Source organism: Ursus arctos, unplaced genomic scaffold (assembly GCF_023065955.2).
Source record: "Ursus arctos isolate Adak ecotype North America unplaced genomic scaffold, UrsArc2.0 scaffold_6, whole genome shotgun sequence".
Taxonomy (NCBI): Eukaryota; Metazoa; Chordata; class Mammalia; order Carnivora; family Ursidae; genus Ursus; species Ursus arctos.
The window spans coordinates 35,314,223-35,339,256 of record NW_026623078.1 but is presented as its reverse complement, the minus strand read 5'-3'; the positions used below and the strand labels follow the sequence as shown (position 1 = coordinate 35,339,256).

The window sequence follows — 25,034 nt, the reverse complement described above, 5'->3', positions numbered from 1 at the left end:
GGGAGCCAGAACTGCCCTTAGGAACACTTTGGATTGAGAGAGTTGGCAAATAAAAGAGGCCCCCATGAAGAATTTCAGATAAATAATGAATAATTTCTTTTAGTATAAAGAATTTAGTATAAAACATACTTGTAAGCATGTTACAAGTATTATAGGGGATATACTTATACTAACAATTATTTGCTGTTTATCTGAAATTCAAATTGAATGGGGTGTCCCATATCTTACCTGGCAACACTAGACCCAAGTGACTGGGGACTCCCTTACTGGGCCCTGGGCTTTAGAAACTGCCCACCAGTGCTTCAGCTCAGGGTAAGGAGTCCTTGGTGCCAAGTGGACATATCCTTCCACTCCTGCAACCTGTTTATAGACCATGCACTGTGTACCTGCAGCTTCAAAATCTCCCACCTAAACCTATGTTTCCAGGGCCTTTGGCCTTTTCCCCAAGACAGTCCTTTTGAGTTCAACCTAGTCCAGAGGTATGACCATGTGGTGGCTGATGGGAAAGTGTGGATAGAGAAGAGATATGTGGCTAAGCTCTCACACAGAGAAGCATGCCAGGCCCACATGGATATAGGACAGAGCCCTTTATGAAAAGACAGAGCCGGAAGAGAAAGTCAGGGCCCTGCATTTGTACCCTTACTCCAGGCCCCACAAGTGTGAAGAGTGGGTCTGCAGAGAGCATCTGACCACCCATACATTTTGTGGGCTTTCTGCTGGCTATCTGATGGGAAATGGCTACAATGAGGGCAGAGTGTAGAAGTTTCCACTTATAATGTAGAGCTTCTATTTCTATCCTTTCCAATATATTCATTTGCTTCAATTCATGTGCTTTTGGGCAAGTATAAATTTTACCAATGGATGGGTATTTGAAAAAAAAAACTTAAAAAAATTCACATCACCATTAACAAGAACACTATAAAGTGAATCTAGTGTCTCTTCTCTGTATAGAGTGAGCCTTTTAAGGGATGATTCAGCTAAATGCACCCAGGTGCTCTGTTGAATGGCTAGCTCTTCTCCAGAGATTCCTCAGAGTGCTAAAACATAAGCTCTGTTTATATCAGACGTAACACAGTGTGAGTTGTAAGTGCAGATTCTGTTTGTCAGGGAAAAAAAAAATTAAGTAGAAGGAAGACACAAGAGAAAAGCAGGCTTCTGTGGAAATATCATGTACTGGGTTGTTTATGGTACGAACAGTGCTTATTTAATCTCATAGAGAAAATTAAGTTAATATTTGCCTAAGGCTCAGGATTGCATGAACCCACCTATGTTGGTACAGGCCAGACAGGGATTTGTAAATGGCACATTGCATCAGTTAGGATTGCTTTTGGCTCCATGTAACAGGAAATCAACTAAAATGGCTTTAAAAAGTCAGGCACTTTTTTTAATCCTGTAAGAAGCAGCTCCACCATGCCATTGAAGACCCACGTTCTTTCTGCCTTTCTACTCTGCCATCCTTGCTTGTGGCGTTCTTCCTCATGCTTGCAAGATGGCTGCTGCCCTTCTAGGGAGGGTGAAGAGCAAAAGCAGACAAGCCTGTCTTCTTTTAAAGTGATTTCTTGAAGGTTCCAGCTAGCACACTTTGCTCATATCTCATTGGTCACTAATGTGTCAGAGCGCCATGACCAGCTGCAAGGGAGCCTGAAGTGACCAGTGTTTCAGCTGGACACGTTGCTACCCCAAACAATATCTGGGTTCTTTTAGGAAGGAAAATGGGAAAACTGAACATTGGTTAGGCTATTAGCCATCTCTGCCACAGATGTGAGCAAGCATATAAATTCTTCAAAAAAAAAAACAAAACAAAAAAACAAAACAACCAAGGTATTTTTTCCTTCCAACATACAATTAAAGTCATCTAGCAAATTAAATAGATACAAATGAATAAATACTATTTTCAACCAACACAGTTTTCAAGTGCCATTTATGTGTCTACAGCTTAGTCTCTACGTTGAGACATTATCTCTCCAGATTTTTATCTCTGTGCAATAGATCTAAACAGCAGTTAGTTAAAAATTCTTTACCACATTATAGAATTTTCTGCCAAAGCCAAAATTCACCTTACTGTTACATTTTAAAAATCATTTAAAAAAAAAAGCCTATTATTGCACCTCTTTGTTACAAACACTAGATTGTTAGTACATACAATATACCTTGTTTTAAAATTTAAACCTGAAAGCTGTGCTTAAAATGTTTATTAAATGCATGGTATAATTAAAGGGATGAGAAGATGACCGAAATGATCCTTGACCTTCTCTAGCTTATAAACTACCAGGCAGGAAGGAGCTGCCCTTGACTTTCAGTGCAATGGCATGCAGGAAACGTGGAGTCGCCTCGGGTAACTACGGATAATTTTAAAGCATATTAATAAAAGCCTAGTGTGTGCGGAGTACCATATGCTATGCTGAGATGAAGGTCAAGCCAGAGTTTCCAGGTACGTAACACAAATGGAAGGTTGCCTCCACTCGCAGACCGACGGCTTATGAAATTGAGGTACCACCTCAGAAGGACATATTCAAAGTGGCTTCATGGAAAATGAGGCAATGCAAAAACCACTCTGAAAATAGAGGGCTGATCATAATAAATAACTGTATTATTACAGGAACTTCGAACTGTCTGTCGATCAGTGACTCTTAAGCCTCAAAATACATTCCTGATTTGTCACCGAAAAAAACCCGCACTGTCTGTGAAAAGAGATTCTTTGTAATTTCCCCCTTTGCTTGTTTTGCTCGTTATTGAAGCTATCAGAGGATGTTGTTTGGGCAGTAGGAAAAGAGCCATTGGCATTTCTAAGGAACCTTCCTGTGTTTTCTACTCAGTGAGTACACAAGAGCAGGTGCTCGCGGAGGCAGAGAAAGGGCATCTGCAATGCCTCAGAGGAAACTTTTGATATTATAAATAACTTGAGGGTGGGACGCCAACGCCAGCCGGGTCCGCGAGCCGTCCCCACGCAGCCTCCATGCTTGATTCCACCTCCTCGCCACCCGGCTCTTCGCTCCCGGCGGCGGAGTTCCTCCCGCGGCGAGCCGGCCGGCCCAGCCCTCCTGGCCGGGCACCGCCCGCCGCGCCGACGTGGCCCAGCGCACAGGTCGGCCGGGTCAGGTGGTTGGGTGACGCCCCGGGAAAGCGCTCCCCGCCGAGGGCGGGCGGCGCCGCCGCGCCCGACGCCTCCGGGGGAGGGGACTTCGCGGGAGTCGCGGGCGGAGGCGAGGAGGAGCGCGGCGCGGTGCGGAGCGGCGGGCGGGCGTGCGATCCGAGCGGGACGGGCTGCAGGCGGCGGAGGCAGGCGCAGAGGACGCGAGGCGGCGGGCGGGAGACATGGACCGCGGCGAGCAAGGTGAGGGCGCGGGGACGGCCGGCGCGGCGTCTCCGGGATGGGCGAGGGCGCGGGGTCGGACGCGGCGCTGGGCTGCGCGCGGCCCGGCGCCCGAGCAGGTGCACGGCGTCCCAGGCCGGCGGCCGAGCGGGAGCCGAGCCTTCTTCAAGTTGCATCTTCCGTATCGGGCTCTGGCATCCTGGTGGGGCCGAGCCGCAGGGAGCGGCTCCGGCGGGCGGAGCGGGCTGATGGGGCCGCGTGCGCGCGCGCGCCCGAGACAGAGTGTGTGTGTGTGTGTGTGTGTGTGTGTGAGAGAGAGAGAGAGAGAGAGAGAGAGAGAGAGAGAGAGAGAGAGAGAGATGCAGACAGAGACAGAGAGACAGAGGGAGAGAGACAGAGACGGGGGTGGGGAGGGAGAGAAGGAAAGAAGGTTCTGGGTGGCGGCGAAGGGGTTGGCGGCAGGCTCGCGGAGCCGGGGCTGCGGACCGTGATGCGCTTTGGGTAGAAGGCAGCCAGAAGGGAATACTGTACAGCTAGCTCTTGTAACTGGTGGAGACTGAGGAACTGACGACAGTGGGTCGTTTCTCCGTTCAGGATGGGAACATGACTCCGTCCCCCCACCCCTAATATTGAGACTTTTCTGCCCTCTTCTTGTTAACGTGGTTAGAATTCTTGGTGGTGTCTCATCCTATGGCGATGGTTTTGAACGTATATATGTAATATGAGAGGTGTCCCTAAATTATGTCCTGGTGTCTATGGGTTTATTTTGGGGGAAGGGAGCTTTTCATAGTAAGGGGCGTCTTTTACTCATCAAGATGAAACCCCATAGTCTCATTACTACTGCTTTGGATGCACTTGTTTCTGAAAACAGTATCTCAAGTGAAATTGTCTCCCCTAGAATTATTAAGAGAGATGTAAACAAGGGCATGGCTTAAAGATTTAAATATTAAATATTTAAATATTGCTTCATCTTTGTGACAATAAACCAGTAACTGTAATACAGGTGCGTGGCACGCTTTTTATTTTTATTTTTTTAAAGATTTTATTTATTAGAGAGAGAGAGGGCGCGCACACGAGCGGGGGCGGGGAGGGGTAGAGGAAGAGGGAGAAGCACACTCCCGCTGAACAGGGAGCCCTATGCTGGGCTGGGCTCGGCTCGGAGCTCCATCCCAGGACGCTGGGATCATGACCTGCTCCCAAGGCGGATGCTTAATCGACTGAGCACCCAGGCCCCCGCGTGGCACGCCTTTTAAAAGATACATAAATGATAAAAAAAAAAAAAAGTAACAATATTAAGGTAAATTGTAGGAAGTGGGGATACGAATTGCTTTTATTTTGAGTTCAAACACAACAGTTTTCATTTTTGCTTATTACTTTTTGCATTTAGCTTTATGTATACTTTTTATGTAAATGAAACCATATTCCATACATATTATTTTTTTTTTAAGGTTTTATTTATTTATTTGACAGAGAGAGAGATAGCCAGCGAGAGAGGGAACATAACCAGGGGGAGCGGGAGAGGAAGAAGCAGGCTCCCAGTGGAGCCTGGAGCCCCATGTGGGGCTCGATACCAGTACTCTGGGATCAGGCCCTGAGCTGAAGGCAGATGTTTAATGGACTGAGCCACCCAGGCGCCCATTATTTTTATTTTACTTTTGATAAGTTGTAGGGATCTTTGGAACCTTTCAACCCTTCCTTTCTCCCCACCCCTCAAATTGATCTCACACTTAACATATGAGTGCTTATACTGTAAACATTATATACAATATGTAATTTATATTATATATGTATATATGTACAATAAATAATGTATCCTATATATATTATATACACACCCATGTTGTTTAGATTTTAAGCTTATTGAGGTTAGAAGCATGTACTTCATCTTTGTCCATGGTTGGGTAACATGGTGATTTGAACATGTAGATATTTAAATGTTTGAGTCAGAAGGCTTATCTCAGATCTTACATGTATTGTTAGGAGAAGGCCTAGGAGCCACCATGTAATGCGGTATTATTCTGTCTGTCTTGCAGTGAGGGTGTCCGGGCTGTCAAACGTGAGCATGCATATTTGCATCTGCCTTACATTGTCATATTTAACACGATGGTGATGTTAGAGTAGCTGTGGTTGGTACTTGACAAACTAGAGTAAATAGCTGTTTGACTAGGTGAATGGAGTGACTAATTTTATTAGAGTTGGTGTTCTAGTTCTAGTTTGGCTGGTGAGAATCACAGTCATCAGTGCTGATGGCACCTTGTGTGGTTTTTGTAGGACTAGTTTTTCATGCGTGTGTCTAAGACATATTTTGTAAGTTCTTTGGCTTATAAGAGGAGTCTTTCTGTTTCTAACTTTCAGATGTTTTCCTCGGGTAGTCGTGTTAGTTCTTGTTTTTAATTGTTATTCCTCGAGGGCAAGGGAAATCCATCCTCGTCAAGTGGGGAGTCTGGACACTCAGCTCAGAATGAAAGATGAGTCACCGGCCTTGGGAAGGTCAGCTGGCTCACTCAGCTTTGCTGTGTTGCAACCACGTGGCCTTTCCTTCTGCTTCTGGTTCCATCTGCCTATCTCTTTTGCATTTTCACCTATATGTTCCCATGGCACAGAGTAGGTGCTCAGAAGTGTTTGTGGACTGCCAAGGATGGAAAGGAAAAGTGACCACGAGCACCTTCCGGCTGTTGGAACCTCTGATGCCCTTCCTTGGTTCCCACTTACTCCCGTTCTTTTTCCCCTCATATTTTAAAGGAGCAGAACTCTGTGGTTAGGCAGAGAAAGTTGTTAATAAGGCTGTGTTGGACTGGGAGGGTAAGTTTACGTGGAAGGTCTTTGAGCTAGCAGAGTGGATGGCTCAGGCTTCATCAAATCCATAGTGAGACTTCTGGCTTAAAGGAAGAGGAATTTGGGATTGTAAACCTGCATGTTCACTACCAAACAATGTTGGCTGAAAGAAAGTTTATGAAACTCTGTGATTGTCTCTTGAATTGTGATTTTTGTAAAGTACTTAAAGCCACACAGGGACATTTTAGGATTTATCTAACTTACTTTTTAGTATGCATGGAGTTGCATTTGTCTGTCCCCCCCCCAAAAACCCCATAAACTCTAGATGTAAAATTAAATACCTTACTTCTTGTCTTAACTGTGTTTCTTTATTGAAAATGTGTCCTTGCACCTTCCTTATATGAAGTCGTCAAAGTCTGTTCTTTGCTACTGTTTTTATTTAATGGAGCTATAAAGTTTTAGAACAGTTTTCCTTGTGTTTTATAAGCTGTATTCTAATACTCTTCAGTATCTGGCTCAGATTCTTCTGTTTTCCCCACCTTCCCCTGTACCCAGACTTTGTACATGATATTCTGCTTATATTGGGAGCTCAGTCCACACAATTGATTTAAAACACCTTAAACAAATAAAGAAAAACATACCATAAAGTGCATAGTACCTCTCACGAGTTTCTCACCAGAAGCATAGCACATGGACCGTGTGTGGCGCTTCCTACTTTGAAAGTGTAGTGTGGCATGCTAACCAGAGCATACATGTGTAAAAAAACCCCTCCTGGCTGCCTTTTAGGGTGCAAATAAATGTTTATACTTGAGTAGTGTCTTATGTTAGCAATAACCTGTAGTTTAGCACTATATTGAAGTGGCAGTCACCTTAACCATTAGTGCATTTTATCTGTGTTTGAATTCACACACAACACACACACACACACACACACACACACACACACACCCCAAAGCTTTTTTTTTTCAGGGAGAGAGGGAAGGCTGCTGCAGCCAACAACCTGGGAGAGGAGAAGGCTGCAAGAAAAGTAACACAATGATAGGTCTCTGTAATTTCAGCATTGTAATTATGCCTTTGAAATAATAGAGTGGTGAGAGGTCACTTCTTTAAAAGTAAAACAAATGTAGAGACGAACGGATAAAGCTATGGAGGGTCTGCTCACAGATGTCAGGAACTGACCCACCCCAGTTCTCGGTTTCTTTAGCCAAGTCCCGCTTTCGGTACCGTGCTGATGTCTTTGTCGTTGGAATTCACGTCCTGCATTTATTTTATGCAGCGCCCTGCCCGGTCTCTAGGGCACAAGCTGAGTGGTAGGAGGGGTTGTGATCTCTCAGCAGGATCTCAAAATGGAATAATCTATGCACACAATAAAAGCAGATATACTCCCAGTGTGAAACCAAAAAGAACAGCAAAATCCCATGAATTTCTGTGCTTCTAATCCTTTTGTTGTAGGCGGGGTTCATTATTTCTGTTTTAATTGTTGTCTGATGCAAAGTCTTTCCCAGATTTTATTTGCATATGGTACAGAAACCATAATCTTAGCAATATATTTTTATTAGAAAAATATCCAAGGGATCAAATGATTTAGTGTTTAGTTGAAGTTAAAAAAATGTTTAAATTAAAAATACATTTTGGTAGCTGTGAATCATTTTTCATTTTAGAAAAATCAGAAAATACAGAGAAAAAGAAAAAATCACCTGTAATCCTACTTTGAAAAATCATTATTAGCATATTGGTTTATATGCATCCATACATCTGTCTATCCTTTTAAACAAGTCACAAAATAATTTCTTATTGAATATTTCATTTTATAACTCCTTTTTAAAATTTTTTTAAGCTTTTAAATATATTTAAGTGATCTCTGTACCCTACATGGGGCTCAAACTCACGACCCCAAGATCAAGAGTCACGTGCTCTTCTGATTGAGCCAGCCAGACACCCCTTATAACTCCCCCTTTTTTTTAAAAAAGATTTTATTTGTTTGTTTGTCAGAGAGTGAGAGAGCGCGGGAGAAGGAGATTCCCTGCTGAGCAGGGAGCCCAGTGTGGGGCTCAATCCTGGGACTCTGGGATCCTGACCTGAGCTGAAGGCAGAAGCTTAACCCACTGAGCGACTGAACGCCTAGGCGTCCTGTTAGAACTCCTTTTGAGAAAAAAAAAAAAAAAGCTCAATATATTTTAAAAATATACTTTTCTAACATCATTTTGACTACTGTGACCAGGTAATTAATGCATATGCTTAAAATTCAAACGGACTAAAAAGTTGCAGAATGTAAATCTTCCTCCAGTTCCTGTCTCAGTTGGGGGAGGGGTTATTTCCCGAGGATAGCAAGGCTGCCCTTGTAGCAGTTTCTTCTCTTTCCATCCAGAGAGATTCTATGCATGTAGGTATCCATACACTTATATTTGAATATATGTGTATGTGGGTATATATATTAACTGTAGCATACAAATCGTTTAGCCTCTGACTTCTCCATTTAAATACAATATATGTTTTAGAGATTATTCAGCATAGTGTTATATAGAGCTGCTTCATTTTAATGACTGTCTGTAGGTGTACCGTGTTATGTATCATAATTGGTGATATTTGACTTGTTCCCTATTGATGGCCATGTAGGTTTCCCCTGATATGTTGCTTTTAAAACAAATCTGCCGCAAATGAATTTGTATGCAAGTCATTCGATAAATGTGCCAGTATGTCTGTAGGAAGGATTCTTAGAAGAATATGACTGTTCAGTTTGGATAGTGCAAAATCCTGCTGGGTAGAAGTGATGCCAGTTCGACTCCCCCAGCAGTGTGTGGGCATCTGCTTCCCTCCATCATTGGCCTAGGTGTTGTCACACTTTCTCATCTCTGCTTGTCCTATACGGGAAGAGGGGTTTCTTAGCATATGTTTTATTATATATATATTGTAATATGAAGGTGGTTTGGTAAGTTTAAGATCTGTATTTCATTTTCTGTGAAATGTCAGATCATATAGTTTGCCCAGTTTCTGTTTTGTTCTTTTTTCCCCTCGATTTGCAGAATGTAGCCCTCTGTCCACGACATGAATTGCTAATGTATTTTTTTTTCCTTGTTTGTCTTTACTCTTTTGACTTGGTAGTGATTTTTTTTTCCAAGTAGAAATACTAATTGATGGCTGTTTTCGTTTTTTAGCTTCTAGCTTTTGTATCATTCTTAGAAATGCCATCCTCACTCTGAGTTTCTGTTTTTATGGTTTTGTTTTTCACGTTTAAATCTTTCATCCATCTGGAGTTTATTTTGATAAAAAGTATCAGGTATGACTCTTAACCCCCCCCCCCCCGTGCCATTGGCTACTCAGTTGCCCAATACCAGTCACTGAATAATGGATTGTTCCTCTACTGATTTGAAATACTATTGTTGTCATATACCAAATTTCTGTTTTCTTTTATTTTCCATCGATCTATCTATCTGTGCATTCCCAGCAACTAAACTAAGTTATTGTAGCTTCATAATGTGTAAAAATACCTGGAGGGGCTGGTCTCCCCTGATTACTCTATTTTTCTTTTTTCTTTTTTTTAAGTAGGTCCCATGCCCATCATGGAGCTCGACCTCATGACCCTGAGATCAAGAGTCACATGCTCCACCAGCTGAGCCAGCCAGGTGCCGCTCTGTTTTTCTTTTTATTGTTAGATTTTTTTTTTTTCCCTAGCTATTCTTGCCAGATTTCATTTCCAAATGAACATTAGAATCAATTTGTCTGGTGAAAATTCGACAGAAATCCTGTTAGCATGGATTTTCTCCCTCTCCTTCTCTATCTCCCTATCCCCATCCCCCATTTCCCTCCTCCCCTCCCCTTCCTCCTGCCCCTCCCCTCCCCTCCTTTCTCCTCCCTTCCCCTCTCCTCCCCTCCCTCCCTTCCTCCCCTCCCTTCCTTCCTTCCTCCCTTCCTTCCTTTCTTTCTTAGAGGAAGGGGTGGGAAGGGCAGAGGAGGGGAGAGAGAGAGAATCTTAAGCAGGCCGCACACCCTGCGGGGAGCTGATGCAAGGCTTGATCTCCCTTAGATCGTGACCTGAGCTGAAACCAGCAGTTGGTTGTTCAACTGACTGAACCACCCAGGTGCTCTCCACCAACAGTTATTTTAAAGGGAAGAGGGAAGGCGTGAGGCGGGGAGCAAAAAATGGACAGGGGAGGTTGAAAGGATTCTTGTTTCTCTGCATCCTCAGCAATACTTGTTATTCTGTTTGTTTATTTATTTTGATCGTGGCTATCCTAATGGGTGTGAGGGGATAGCTGATGGTGGTTTTGATTTGCACTTCTCTGATGACAAGTGACTGAGAGTATCTTTTTATATGCTTGTTGGCCATCTGTATGTCTTCTCTAGAGAAATGGCTGTTGAAGTCCTTTGCCCGTTTTTTGATTGGATTATTTGTTTTTGTTACTGTTGTCAAGTTGTAGGGGTTCTTTCTATATTATGGATACTAAGCCCTTATGAGATAAGTGGTTTGCACATATTTTCTCCCATTAAGTAGGTTGTTGTTTCACTCTTGGTTGTTTCCTTTGCTGGACAGATGTCATTGCCTTAACAAAAAAAGTATTGTGAACTTTATAGGGGAAAAGTGTCATCTCTTCTCATTTAAAATTTCTCCATTTACTAGAGAGGCTATATATGTTATTAACCATTTTTCTTCTCCTCTTGAAATTGTTACTTACTCACTTTTGGGATCTTGGTGTGTCTTGGCCTTCTCATCATCCCCACCTCATGCCCTTATTAAACCTTTGTGTTGTGTGGCACATATTTATTTTTCCTGTTTTTTTTTTTTTTTAAAGATTTTATTTATTTATGTGACAGAGAGACAGCCAGCGAGAGAGGGAACACAAGCAGGGGGAGTGGGAGAGGAAGAAGCAGGCTCCCAGAGGAGGAGCCTGATGTGGGGCTCGATCCCATAACGCCAGGATCACGCCCTGAGCTGAAGGCAGCCGCCTAACGACTGCGCTACCCATGCGCCCCTATTTTTCCTGTTTTTATTTTCATTTTGGTTATGTCGGACCTTTATAATGTTGTTTTTACTAACAAAATACAGTAGTAAGCAAATAGTTTCTAGCTGACATTTTTTGGAGTAATTTGCATGGCTCTGAGTAGCTTTCAGTTCTTCCTTCTCTGTGTCTTTAAGTCTTCTGTCTTAGGACACTTTTGTAATTAGTCAGTACTAAAAATAGTGGTTTTAGGCAGGACTGTTAATTTACATGCCTCGGCTTATAGGCATGGTGTAGTTCATGTTACAGCTATGCAAACATAAATGTCAGGTTAAAAAAATCACATAAAATGTGACCTTGATAAAGTTTTGGATTGGGAGTTTACTGTTAGGATCAAACTTCGCTGGTTGTATTCTGAGCTTTGTTGGAGGCACTGCAGTGTGAAAGGGAGCATATGGTACAATCAGTAGGACTATAGGAATAAAGATAGTAGTTTATCCAACGCACTGGGATCTGTACTTGGCTAGAGATAAAGTGTCACTAGAACAGAAGAATGTTCTTAAATTTGTATTCTAGCACTCAGTCAGTTGTGTATATAGCAGGCACTCTATAAGTGTGTGTCCTATTGTACATAATTAATTGGAAAGATTTCTAGCCTAGAGAGAGTCAGATGGGATTAGATAGAATGGGTAAGAATTAGGGAGGGATAATGGTTTGGCAGAGAGACAAAAATATATGTTCCAAATGTGCTTATAGTTTTATATAAAATCACTGAAAATCTGTAAATAGAAGCCAGATTGGCACTTTACTTCTGAAGTATTATGCTGACTGTGTGTGTATACGTACACAGACAGAGGAAGAGACAGTGAGGGTTACGTTTCTGGTCTCTAAAGCATGTTGGTGTAGTGTTCAATAAATACTTCCATAAATATGTTTCCTATGTGGTTCTACCAAAGTTAGTGATTTGCTTCGAATGTGTGCTGAGCTTAGGAGGCAGGAATGGTCTCAATACATTTTAGAAGTTCTCTTTGAATACGATTGCGAAGGGCAAGGGGTGTGTTGACAGTGGTGGAAAGTACATGCTACTAAACCAGAATGAAAATTCTGCAAAGAGAGAAAAATGCAAACATTTTGGCCGTTGGGGCACCTAGCAAAAGAATGACCCACCTATTGTTGTGGTGTCGGGTGAGTGTATCACTTTTGGTATATCGCTTTATTAGGACTCAGAATGCTGTTGGTGATGATGGTGATGCCACCACCTGGCTTTTGCACAACTCTTATCCATTTTTCTACACATTATTTCATTTGAATCTTTTAATGCTGGTGGGTGATAGGACGGGTATTGTTTTCATTCTATATATGAGGAAACAGAAGCTGATTGATCATGACTTCCCCATACATACTGTGCCAGATGTGGTGAGTGCTACAGAAACTGTGTCCCACGCCTCTTGTCTCTAAGAGAAGCACCAGGAGCCCCAGAAAAGTTGAAGCTACGTTTGTTCACCAGTTTAAAGCCCTGCAGGTACTTCATATGTCTTAGAAATGTTGGTGGTTTTTTTTTCCCCCAACTAATTAAAATAAAATTGGAATCTGAAGGGACACAGCTTCAGCCCTGCATTATAATTCCCTAACTTTTCCAGCTGGGGTTTTTACTGGGTCCCTTTTAGAAATACTCCTCCAACTCCTAATACCAGAGACAGCATTTGCTGAGTGTATTTTATATGCCACGTTACATTCTGAATGCTTTTCATGTTTCATTTTTCTAATACCTTCACAAGAAACCCATGAGCAGTGCTCTTAATATCCCTGCTTTACACATGAAGAAACAGGTGTAAAGCAATGGAAGAGAAACTTCTCCAGGGGCACACAGCTTGATACAGACACATCTGGGTTTTAAATTTGGGATATTTTGCTATAGAATACATGTCCTTACACAACATGTGATACTACCTAAAAGTTACGTGCAGTCTTCTTTTCCTTTCAAAGGTGTGGTTCAGAAGAGCAGCATGCTGTGGGAGCAGCCGTGGGAGTGGGGCCACTAAGGGGTATATCTTTGCCAGAATATGGCCGTGTGTCTGTCCCTGTGCCAAAGCACTGATTGTAAATGTTTAGGGCAAAGAGTGCTGGACTCGAACTTATATCTGGGTTCAGAATTTGGCTTCATCATCATTCTGGTTTTGAGACACTGGGTAAGGCCCTGCACCTCCTTGAAGCTAGTAATACTCTACGTATCTGAGAAAATTAAGTTAAAATCTGTGACTGGCTCTGGTGCCGAATAGTATTGATTCTGAAACTGGATATAAGATGTTTCTGTAAGAGACTCACTTAATGGTTTCCAGTTCAAATCAAACATTTAATTTATTTGGAGGCAAACATGAGGCTCACAGGCCAGACCGAGAAACAGAGAACTAGGTCAGTATAGTGAAGTGGCTGTTGTAAGGGCTTGCATAACTGATGGAGGAGGAAGTGAGCAAGTCCGGTTGGGTCATCAGAAAAGATTCTCCAAGTATATAACCTTTGAACGTGGACTGGAAGGCTAAGCAGGAATCTTTGTCAGCGGTGAGAGAAAGAAGGATGAGGAAGGGAATTCATGGAGGAGAGTCAACACGTGCAACGGTGCTGTGGCATGAAAGGGCAAAACGGTGTTTGTGAATCCTCAGAATTCCCCTAGATCCAGAGTCTCAGGTAGTCACCTGAGTGGGGGAGGGGCAGTGGTGTGCCAGGAGCAGAAATCCGGACTGTGTTCTGTAGGCGATTAGTAGGTGGTCAGGTGCTGGGAGTTAGGTTTTTGGATATTATTTTGGCAGTTGAGTAGAGGGTACTAGCAAACCAGGTGAAGAGCGTCACCGTATTCCTAGCCAGTGTTAACCTTAAGAAATAAAGCTGCCAGTTATTTTACCAGCAAAAGATGGGTTTATTTGGGAATAACAGAATTGCAATCCAGACAGGTAAACTGTGGCAAAACCATAGGCAAGTCCACCAAACAAAGGAGAGGAATGCTCTTGTAGAAGAAAGTGGGAAGCTGGGAAGACTGTCATAAACAAAAAGTCCGTTGGGTAAACTGGGAGTTCCTTTTTTTTTTTTAATAAGATTTTATTTATTTACTTATTTGAGAGAGAGAGAGCGTTTGCACATGCATGGGAGCAGGGGGAGAAACAGAAGGAGAGGGAGGGGAAAGAATCTCAAACAGACTCTGCCCTGAGCATGGAGTCCTACACTAGGCTCGAACCCGCCACCCTGAGATCATGACCTGAGTCTGATGCCAGGAGTCTGATGCCGCCTAGGCGCCCCTGAACTGGCAGTTCTAAGTTATAGTGGCTTTTCATTGGCTAAGCTGGGACTGGCTCTCATCGGCTGGGCTCTTGGGGCAGGAGGAAGCCTTCCTTCTTCCTGCTGGGATAGTAAAGGAGTATCTCTGTGCACGGTGCTGTCTCTTCCTATTGGATCTGCAGTTGACTGCGAAGAGTGGTAGTGCAAGAGAGTTCTCCCTGCCCACCCTCCCAACTCCATTTTAGTGAGGTTTCCCTTTATTAATTTTCACACCAGAGGTGGGGGCGCTGGATTCCTGAGAGACCACTGGGTTACAGTGTGTCAGATGTCAGGGGTGGAGGGGATCTGAGGGTAGAGAAGAGTAGAGAAGGGCTTTCAGATTGCATGGAACAGGAACTGGGATAGAAAATCTAGAAAGAAGAGCAGATGCAGGGAGGGAGATAATGAATTTAGTTTGGGCTATGTCACATTTGAGGTCTTTCCGGTTGTCCAGAGCTGCATAACAAACCATGTTAAAACCTAGTGGTTTAAAATAACAGCCTCTATTATGGTCACAGATCTGTCATTTGGACAGGGCTTGGTGGGGACAGCTTGTCTCTGCTCAGCCTCAGCTGGGGCGACTTGAAGTATGAGGTGGGGATCATCTGAAGGCTTACTCACTCCTGTGAGGGGCAGTTGTACTGGGAAGACCCAAGCAGTTGGGGTCCTTGGCACCTGTCTCTGCATGGTCTCCAATGTGAGTCTGTTTGATGATGGCTCTTTGCTTGCCTGTGTTCAGTGTTGCTTTTTGCCGGAGACTGTGCTGTAGACCCAACAGCAGGCAGCCTCAGGGTGCCCAGCCTTGTAACGTGGCCTAAGGGCGCCCAAGGTGTGACTCCTGAGAGAGAGGCAGGCAGAAGCTGTGTGGCTTTGTATGACCTAGCCTCCGGCGTTACTTCCTCCTCCTCCTGCTGGAGATGTGCCTTGAAGGCCAGCCCATATTCAAGGAGAGGGAGGTGGGAAGAGTGTCCGTGACTGCGTGCACATGCTTTAAACATGTCACCTGAGACGTTTATGTGGGTAGGTTCAGGAGTGAAATACGGATCTCCAAGAGAAGGAGCGGGGCAGGATATCGAGGTTTGGGAGACGTGATAGTGGAAGCTATTAAGTTGCTGAGATGGCCCAGGAAAAAAAGTGGAGTAAAAGGAGAGCAGAACTTGGAGGTGAACGTTTCAGGGCAGGGAGAGGAAGGTGCAAGTTAAGCCACAGGGAGTTCAGCTTTCAAGGCTGTGGGGAGCCCAAGTGGATTGGGCAGAGAGAGTAGATATTGGCTGGTGCTGAGTACCCATGGTACGTAGTGCTGAGAGATTCAGGCTCCGTGGGGTGGGGTGGGGTGGGGTGGGATTTGCTTGCCTGTATTGAGTGTTGGTTTTGTTTTTGAGTGCAGAGAGGGTGGTAGTTTGACCTTTGTGCGTGTTTGTAAAATGAGAGGAAGAAACCAGAGGCCGGGGAGAGTAACTAGCTTTGCTATTACTCTGTATGTCCCTGGTTTTAGTTAAGATGCGTTTAATGCAAAGTGTATTTTAATAGTCATATCCTAGAGTTTGACCTTCAAGGAGCTCAAGTCCGCGAGCAATAATTCACTTTAATGGTAACAGCCTTGCAGAGAATAAGTACTTATTAAATATTTGCAAAATGAAAGTGCAGTATTATACATTCTCTGGGTGGTGTGAGAGCCAGAGAAGCAATTTTGCCTAGAGGTGACATTTGAGCCAAATCCTCGTGAAGCGGCGATTATTATTATGATTTTTTTAAAACTGGGGATTTCTCAGGGCACATCTGAAGTTGTGAGCGTTCACTTCCGTCGTGGAGTGTCTTGGCTGTGGGATTCATGTCTGCAGCGTGTCTGGATTTGTCAAATATGCTCGTCCAGCTTCTCTTGAGAAATGATTTTCAGTCCCGAGTGGCAGGTCCCAAACTGGAGTCCATCAGTTATTTCTCTCGGGTCATTGTTGGGAGGGAGACATACCTTTCGTCGATTCTTCTGGTGATTTTTAAATGGATTGTTCATTGCTTCAGGGAGTAAATGAACATTTTGACTAGTAGTAAAGATAACATGACAGATTTCTCGTGATTTAGGGGCTTTTATTTTTCCCAGAATTATAATCTGTTCTCAGACTTCCTCTTTTTAACCTCCAGAAGGGACTCCAGTCCTGGGAGTCTTGCTGGTTGGATGATTTGCCTCTGGCTGGGGCTGTGGTCACTGCAGCTGGTCTGATGATGTTTTCCTAGTCTGATTATTCTATTTATAATGGCAACTGTAGCTGTTAAATTTGAAAAGCCATGAACTCTGCTGAAACAACCAACTTTTCAAAGTGCACTAGAGAACTTTGATAATTCCGTAAAATCCAGAGTGAAGCGTAAACCTCCAATCACACATCTCTCCTTCAGCTGCTCTCAGTTTTCTCTTGGCATGCTGCATTTTTCTGTGCATCTGTCATCCAGCTTTGCTATTCCTTCTTCCCTTAGCTTTTCTCTCTTTTCCTGTCTTTTTTCTCCACCGAATTTTCATTTTCGTCCTCTCTTTTTATCTTTCCCCATTTTGGGCCATAAAATGGAACTCAAGAGTTTTGTTCTTATTCTTTTTATTTTGCTTTTACTTAAGGGATTTCATGGATTTATTCATTATTTTATGTTTCCTATTAGTATTACATTAAACATTATTTTATGTTTCCTATTAGTGTTAGCTTTTTTCCTGTGGAAATTAAAAAAAAAAACAACAACGCTAGAAGCAGATTTCCTAGTTTGTTCATTTATTATTAATTAATTTCATTGCTATTGTGATGTTAATTTAGGTCTTTCTCTTTCAGCAAGTGTGTAATGATTCAAACCTTAGAAAAAATTTCAGATTATTAGTTGGGAATTTTCAAAACTCATACTTTATTTGTTTAACTCTTTGGGTCTCTGTATGGATTCTGGGCAAAGTAGAAACTTAGAGGCTGCATAATTTTTAAAATTTACTGGAAGAGGAATTTTTTATTTTTATTTATCAATTAAAGGAATTGAAGGAGTGGTTATTCAATTGCTGTTCTAATCCTATGCTATCCCAGACCATGGACATTGTCACATTGTCACTTCCACTTTGGATCCTTGGACCTGGTGGCCACCGGCAAGTGCTCCAGCTCCCTGAGCTGAGGAGGAGGCTGTGGGGTGGGTACCCCTCCCATCTGGGCTCCGTGGGGCTTTCATGCACATTTGCCCATACAGCACCGTAACAGGGAACCCCCAGGCACTCTGACTCTCCTTCTCCTGACCCTGGGGCCTGTTCACCCAGTCACCCTTTTGCTTTTGGCAATAAAATGCAGTTTTGGGGGATTTTTGTTTTTGTTTTTAAGTAGTCTCCACACCCAGCGTGGAGCCCCTTGTGGGACTTGAACTCACGATCCTGAGATCAAGACCTGAGCTGAGATGAGGAGTCGGGACACTCAACCGACTGAGGCCCCCAGGCGCCCCTGGGCAATTTTTAATATGTGTTCATTTTCTTATTAATACCACTACCTCACATCTGTATTTTCTGTGCTGAACAAAAGAAAAATGTTACCGGGCCCTTCACGGTGTGTGCCCTGCCACAGGGAGTGTGGTAGTTCTGCCCGTTTCTTTAGAGGTTGGCACAGTGAATGGAAGGGTGCAGAAGGTGAGATGGGGATGGTTTGGGCTTTTCAGCTTTGGAAGAATTTGAAATTCTTAGTTCTTTTCAACCTGTATCGTGTGGGAAGGAGGAATTTTATTTGGCAGTGGTGCTCACAGTCTATTCGTTGAGCCCCTGGGCCTGGCCCCAGCCAAGCAAGTCCGGGCAGCAAATGCCTTATTCGAGTCTCTCTTCAGCTCTGCTCGGAGGTACTCTTCCTTTTCCATCTTACCGCTGAGGGAGTGTGAAGTGTGGGGGGCTTAAAGAACTACCCAATATCCTATAGTTTACAATATTTACCACCTCTCAATCATGTAGAGAGACCTTATTTTATTTTACTTGAATTAACTTTTTTATTTTGAGAGAGAGAGTATGTGCACTCCCTGGAGGGGGAGAGGGAGAGAGAGCATCTCTCTCGGGGCTCGATCCCAGGACCCCGAGATCATGACCTAAGCCGAAACGAAGAGTCAGATGCCTAACCCACGGGGCCACCCGGGCACCCTGAGAGACCTTATTTTAAATGCATTTGTTACAGACATAACTCTGCTAACATGGAGCAGATTTATTTACTAATCCCGAGTCTCCAGTGTACGGAATTTTGCCTGCGAGTCTGGTGCTCAGCACGGATGACTGAAACGTTTGGATGCCAGTCTAGCAGAGTCTTTGGGTCTGCAGGTACAGTCTTGCGATTGCTGTTTTGGTTAGAAGGCACGCCGAGATGTGGAAGTGCAGGAAAAGAAGCGTTCCCTAACCTGTCTGGCCTGCCTGAGGACACTTGAACACCGTTTGAGGAATTCATTTTTTCCTTCCAGCAGAAGCCAGTGGGCAGCGCCCCTGGGGCTTTTGGGGAAGTGGCTACTGCCGTCACTCACTTCCTTCAGTACCTGGCATCTTGAAGTTCAAGCAGCTGTACTTCATGTGTTTATTTTTATTTTTTTAAAGATTTTATTTATTTATTGGATGGAGAGAGACACAGCAAGAGAGGGAACACTAGCAGGGCAAGTAGGAGTGGGAGAAGCAGGCTTCCTGCCGAGCAGGGAGCCCGATGCGGGGCTCGATCCCAGGACCCTGGGATCATGGCCTAAGCGGAAGGCAGACGTTTAACGACTGAGCCACCCAGGCGCCCCGTTTTGCAGGAATTCTTTACCATTTTTTCCCTGTAAGTTAAGCATCATCTTAGTGGGCGAACGTGTATGAAAGCAAAGCAATAAAACATTTCTTTTAAGTAAAAAGGCCTAGAGACCTCTGTCATCTTAAGCACCCCTCCCGCACATTTATTTGTTTGTGTCTCAGTATCATCCTTTGAAAATACCTGTTAATTAAGGGACAGATATACTAAGGGAAGCATAAGCACATTTTAATGAAAGTAAAAACCCAAGTACAGACCTCATTTCCTGTATTCACAAATATTTGTCTGCTGGCCCTCCCCCCTCCCTCCCCCTGCACACACCCTGTCCAGTCACTATTCAGGTTCTTAAGCACAAGCATGTACTTGAAACACAGGCTGCTTTCTTTGGCAGGCCTTCAGGATATCAGGTTTCCTCTGTTCAAAGGGAACCCGAGACCTGCTTGTGCCTGACTTCTTTCAGAGAAGAGATCTTCTTTAAAGCTGGATTTACCAGTCACCGTTTTGGATATTAAATGTAGTTGGTGTTGGGGGGGAGGGGTGCGTGTTGAGGAAGCACGTTTTCACAGCAACATTTCGGACCTCGACCTGGTGCTGCAGCTGCCTTGGGTCCCTCCATGGCAGCCCAGGTGGAGTTGGCTTCTGCCCGCGTGATTCTGTCAGTCACTGTTGCAGGCTGGCCTGGTCCTCCGCCCCCCCCCCCCCCCCCGAAGATCAGGCTGGCCCCTCATCTCCTGATGGAGCTGGGGCGGGGAGTGGGGGAGGAAAAACGTTCAGGACTGACCTGCTTCTGAGGTGTGCAGCCGTGGGGGAGGTAGAGGCAAGTTCCTGAGTATTCAGAAATGTCTGTTCTAGAAGGTTCCCCAGGAAGGTGAAGGCCTCCTGGGGTTGCAGCATTCTGTTATCGAAGTTAACAGAGAGGTGCAGGGCTTGGTCAATGCTCAGGCCTGCTCCGACCCGTATTAACATAAAGGCCATTCTATCCTGTCTTGCTTTTAACTTGCTTCCTAACTCATTTAGGAATGGAGCTGTTACGGTGGGGGCATATTACAAAACAATCTCTTCATATGTCTTACCACCTTACCCTGTGGTCTTTTTCTCAAGTTTTAAGTCTGTTCTCTTTAGAGGTAAATCATGTTTTTCTTTATTACTCTTGATGTAGTGTTAAATCTTGTCTTTTTAAAAAAAGGGATATTTCTATTATATGAGGCTTTAACTTTAAGCTTCATCTTCTCTAGCTAAAGAGCCCAAGTTTCTTAAATGGATACAGCTAAAAATTTGGCCTTGTTAAAGGAAGAAAAAAAATGGCTGAATGGTGGGAAATGAGAGGGAAAACTGTGCTTGCTTTCAGGCTAAAAAGAGATGATTTTTCTCTGTACCATGGAGAAGCATGGCCCAGATAATTGAATGGCACACAGCTGTTTCTTTGTAGGTCTGCAGTCACTTTGAGCATGGGGTTTTGCTTGTGTCAAAGAACGAGTGGGTTGTGATGACCTCGCAATATCCAAGAGAATAAAGCTTGAAAATGAAGAAGCTGATGTTCCCAGAACCCAGCAGTGAAAATGTACTCTTATTCTGCTTTTTCTCTTCAGTGAAACTTGAAGAGTACTTGTTATAGAGAGTGAAACTTCTACTTGATCTTTTATCGCACAGTTAAGGTAAGAATATCCAGGCTGTTTTAGATGTTGGCTTTTTAAGCTGTTGTAGGATGTGTGTCAAGGGCAATTGCTGCATTTTTGACATCAGATCACCTATATTCTCGCTTAAAAAATTCAGAAGTGGAAAATCCATAATTCTTTATAAAATAACCACTTGTTTTTATTCCTGGTTTGGAACATGGCTTGTAGCAATAATAGGGAGATTAAAAGGTTATCTCTTATTGTCATCTCTCAGCTGAAAATTAAATATAGCTAATCCTATTTTTGTATTACAGGTTTCCATTACCTTATTTTAAAGTGGATTCCAGACTACACTTGAGCGTTTATGTTCATAAATATTGGCAGTAATGGTTGATTTTACCTCTGTGAAGTTAATGAAAAATAAAATACAGGTGTGTGTGTGTGTGTGTGTATGTGTGTGTATGTGTGTGTGCATTTCTAGGCCCCACAACTCGGAAAGGAGATGTGAAGGCTTCGAGGGATAGTAGCTACTATCATTTGTTCCTAACATTTGTTAGATTTCAAAGCCCTCTTTCCTGTCTCCTTTTCCCTGCTGCCCAGGCAAACAGCCCAGCAAATATAAGATGATGGTGGGGGCTGGGAGCAGTATTGGCCACTGCAGTGGGGCTAAGGAATCAACCACTGTTGGGCTAAGGAATCAACAAAACAGGACAACAGAAGACTTTGTGATACTTCAGCTTTTCCAAAACAATGTCTGCTTTATTCTTCTCTTATTCTTTGGTAGGTGGCTGTCCAGCGTACTAGAGTTGACTGTCGCGCACACTCTGAGATCAGTCGAACCCACTGAGACGGTAGTGAGAGTTCTGGAGTAAAATTCCTACTTGGCTTGTTTTTCATGATTTTTTATGACCTCCAACATTTCAGTAGCTCACAGGGAACCTCCATTCTCCTATTCCAATAGCTTTTCCTCTACCATAGTTGCTTATTCAACCATTTCTCCAATCCCCTCCTAGTCCCTTTAGTATCTAAAAAAAGTTACTTTTAATTTATGGGAGCAATGCGTGAATACACTCTCCTTGTCAAAAAAAGGTGGGGTGGGAGGGTGAGAGAATGCAGATAAAGATATTTGCTCAGAGACCTCAGTTGGTGAGAGTCCTGTCCTTTCCTTAGGGACCGGAATACAGACCTGTGTAGACTAGCAGTGCTCAAGCTTTTGCTTGCATCCGAGGGCTTGTTCAAACATATTGCTTTACTCAGACTGCTGATTCAGTGGGTCTGGGCTGGGGCCTGAGAATTTGCATTTTTAGCAAGTTCCCAGGTGATGTCAGTGCTGCTGGATCAGGGACCACACATTGGGAGCCCTCATAGAATAGATTTTTGCCTATGTGTGACTTTCAAAAAGGCAAATACTGCCATACTCCGTGCACTTCTGTATTTCTCATCTGCTCTGTTCCGTGGAGAGCTTTCTGTGCTATGTAGTGATCATTTCTTTTTTTTTTTTTTTTAAGAGAGGGAGTGTGAGGGGTGTCAGGAGGGGCAGAGGAAGAGGGAGAGAGAGAGAATCTTAAGCAGGTTCTGTGCTTAGCACAGAGCCCGATGTGGGGCTTGATCTCACGATCCTGAGATCATGACCTGAGCTGAAATCAAGAGTTGGACGCTTAACCAACTGGGCCACCCAGGCGCACCCGTGATCATTTCATTCTTTTTAAATGCTGCATAGTGTTTCAGCGTATAAATATGCTCTCATTTAACTTCTATTAATGGGCATTTTGGTTCTTTACAGTGTTTTTTTAAACTGTTATAAATAAATGCTGCACTGAATGTCTTTGTTTATTCCTCCTTTAGGCAAGCGTGTTGGCCTAGGGTAGTACGGAGAAGTGAAATTGCTGAGCATGTATATATTTTATTTTATTTTTGTTCTGACTGATAATGTCACCCTGACTCTTCATGGTGTTCACCACATTAACGCCTAGTTCTGAGTAATTTGTTTTATTACCCTTCTAGGCTGGGACTAACCCAGAGTTGATAGGAAATTGTAAAAATGTGCTGATTGGGCTCTTTGGAAATTGAGCCTGAAATGGGCCTTGGGCTACTGGCCAATCTTTTTTCCTTTTTTGTAGACTTCCTAAAACGGATATTCAGCTATTTTTTCCGCTCGCAATACACTGGATGGATAAGAATTGCTCTCAGTAACAATGGCTCACAAACTCACAGTCAAGTTTCTAGAGGATATAGGTCCAAATGTATCTTTTTATGTGAAGTCATTGTTCAACTTCTCCATTCTGGATGTTCTTCCCTCATGTCAGACTCTACATTGATAAGCAAATGTAGCATTTCATGTGTCCTCCACTTTCCAAACCAGTTATTCCTCTTTTTCTATTCGGCTCCGAGCAGTGATATGTGAGTGAGTCTGGCAGGTATTAGGTGGGGCAGAGTAAATGGGCGTTACGTCTCAGCACTACCACTGCTAATACGTTTGATTTAATAGATGGGTAAAATTAAAATTAGGGGTGGGGAGCTCACTCTGGGGTTGTCACTTCCTTGTTTTTCCAAGTCATTAAAATCAACCAACATAAAGCCCCACCATCTTTGTATATATGTACGATTTTTTTTTTAAAGATTTTATTTATTTATTCGACAGGATAGAGACAGCCAGCAAGAGAGGGAACACAAGCAGGGGGAGTGGGAGAGAAAGGAGCAGGCTCCTAGCGGAGGAGTCTGATGTGGGGCTCGATTTTTAACACCCCTCTACCCCCTTCCAAATCAGGAAAGACATAATCTGAGAATAAAGGACATTACTTTTAAGTTCAATTTCAAAAAAAAATTTTTTTTTTCTCCTTTGTCTGCGGCAAGTGAAAATGTTGATTGGTCCTAGTGTATGGAGGCACCTACCATTCCTTGAGTAAAAAAATGTGATGTCTGCACGAGCTTTCCTAGTTTGTCATGCTATGATGGTGCTCCCCAAAGCGACTGCTGGACGTGGGGCGGTCCTCTGCTCTGCAGCTCTCCTGAAGGAGAAGAATCCTTAGGATTCTTGGTCACCTGTTCCCATGCTTTGAGCACGTGCTGGGCGCCAGGCATTGAGTGAGGTTCTAGATAAAAAGAAGCAGATGAAGGAGTCCTTGCATCTCACCGGCTCCCTGAGAGTCCTGCTTCGTCTGTACCGTGCAAACTGCTTTGCCATGAAAACGTGTTCAGAGTTTTATGATGACAACTACTGTGTGTGCTCAGAGATCACTTGCCGTCAAAATCTCCTTGGATTGGTCACTTCGGGCTACAAGCTGTGCTTAAACAAGGTTGCTGTTGTATCTCTGAGCTTCTCGGGAGCATCTCCTTTTAAAGCCAAGAAACTCTATTGTGAGGACACCTGAGTATCTGTAACTTCTGTGCTTTTCTGCTTTGGGATGTGAAAATACCCAATAAATGATAGTAAAATTTGTGCTGATTTTAACAGCAGGGCGCCCCCAAACAGAGTGAACCTCCTCCTCTCGGAGAACTTCAGCAGAGCCTGAGACAGTTGTGCATTTGGAACCTCATGGGGTGTGTGGGAACAAATTAAAAAATAACCCACAGAGTAACTCATTACGGTGTTAATTCTTTCCAAACAACCAAGATCTAAGGGGCTTATTAGGTTTTAAATAGATACAGTGCTTTCTTAGATTTTTTTTTTCTGTTACGACTTATTGGATGAGATGCTGAAGGGGTTGAGATGACCTAAAAAATTTGAAAACCCTGCGGTTTGATTAAAATGGGCACTGAACACTGTGAGGAAGGCAGCTCCACAGCCTCAAGGAACCCGGTGTGGGTTCATTTCAGTGAATCTGATAGAAAAGGTATTTTGAAGAAAGGCCAGTAGGCTCTAGACCATGTGTGCGTCCCATAAACTTCCCCCCCCAAGACCACTATCCTGAAACCTAATAAATATTTAATAGAAGGGGAGGCATCTGATGCTTTTCCCAGCGCTAAAGGGCTTGCTGTGGGGGAAGCTGGTGCTGGTCTCAGCTGTGTGACTGAGACACTGCAGGCCCTTCAGGAAGGGGAGCAGGAGCGGAAGGTCATTGAACCTCAGTGAGCTGGAAGAGCCCTGTTGGTTCTGATGAGTATCGATCTGTTTCTTTATGGCCTCCTATATTGTAAACTGTCTACTGTTTTTGACTGTTCAGTATTTTTTAAAGTACTTATTTTACTTGGAATTTGGCTTCCTGTTGCAGAATCCTCGCCTTGTATGTTGGTAAAATTAGGATGTAATTTAGTTACTAATTATTTGTATTGTTATCATGATATTCTTTTTTTTTTTTAAAGATTTTATTTATTTATTCGACAGAGA

The 25,034-nt window shown here is 43.5% G+C and overlaps 1 protein-coding gene across 1 annotated transcript in view; it reads left to right on the top strand.

Annotated features, from left to right (window-relative positions):
* The first annotated feature begins 3,122 nt into the window (after window positions 1-3,122).
* TPD52 (tumor protein D52) overlaps window positions 3,123-25,034 on the top strand; it is a 98,549-nt gene continuing 76,637 nt past the window's right edge. Inside the window, exon 1 of the mRNA XM_026495843.4 lies at window positions 3,123-3,334. Within this exon, the coding sequence (XP_026351628.1) occupies window positions 3,316-3,334 (19 nt within the window). The 5' untranslated portion in view covers window positions 3,123-3,315. The remainder of the gene's footprint in view (window positions 3,335-25,034) is intronic.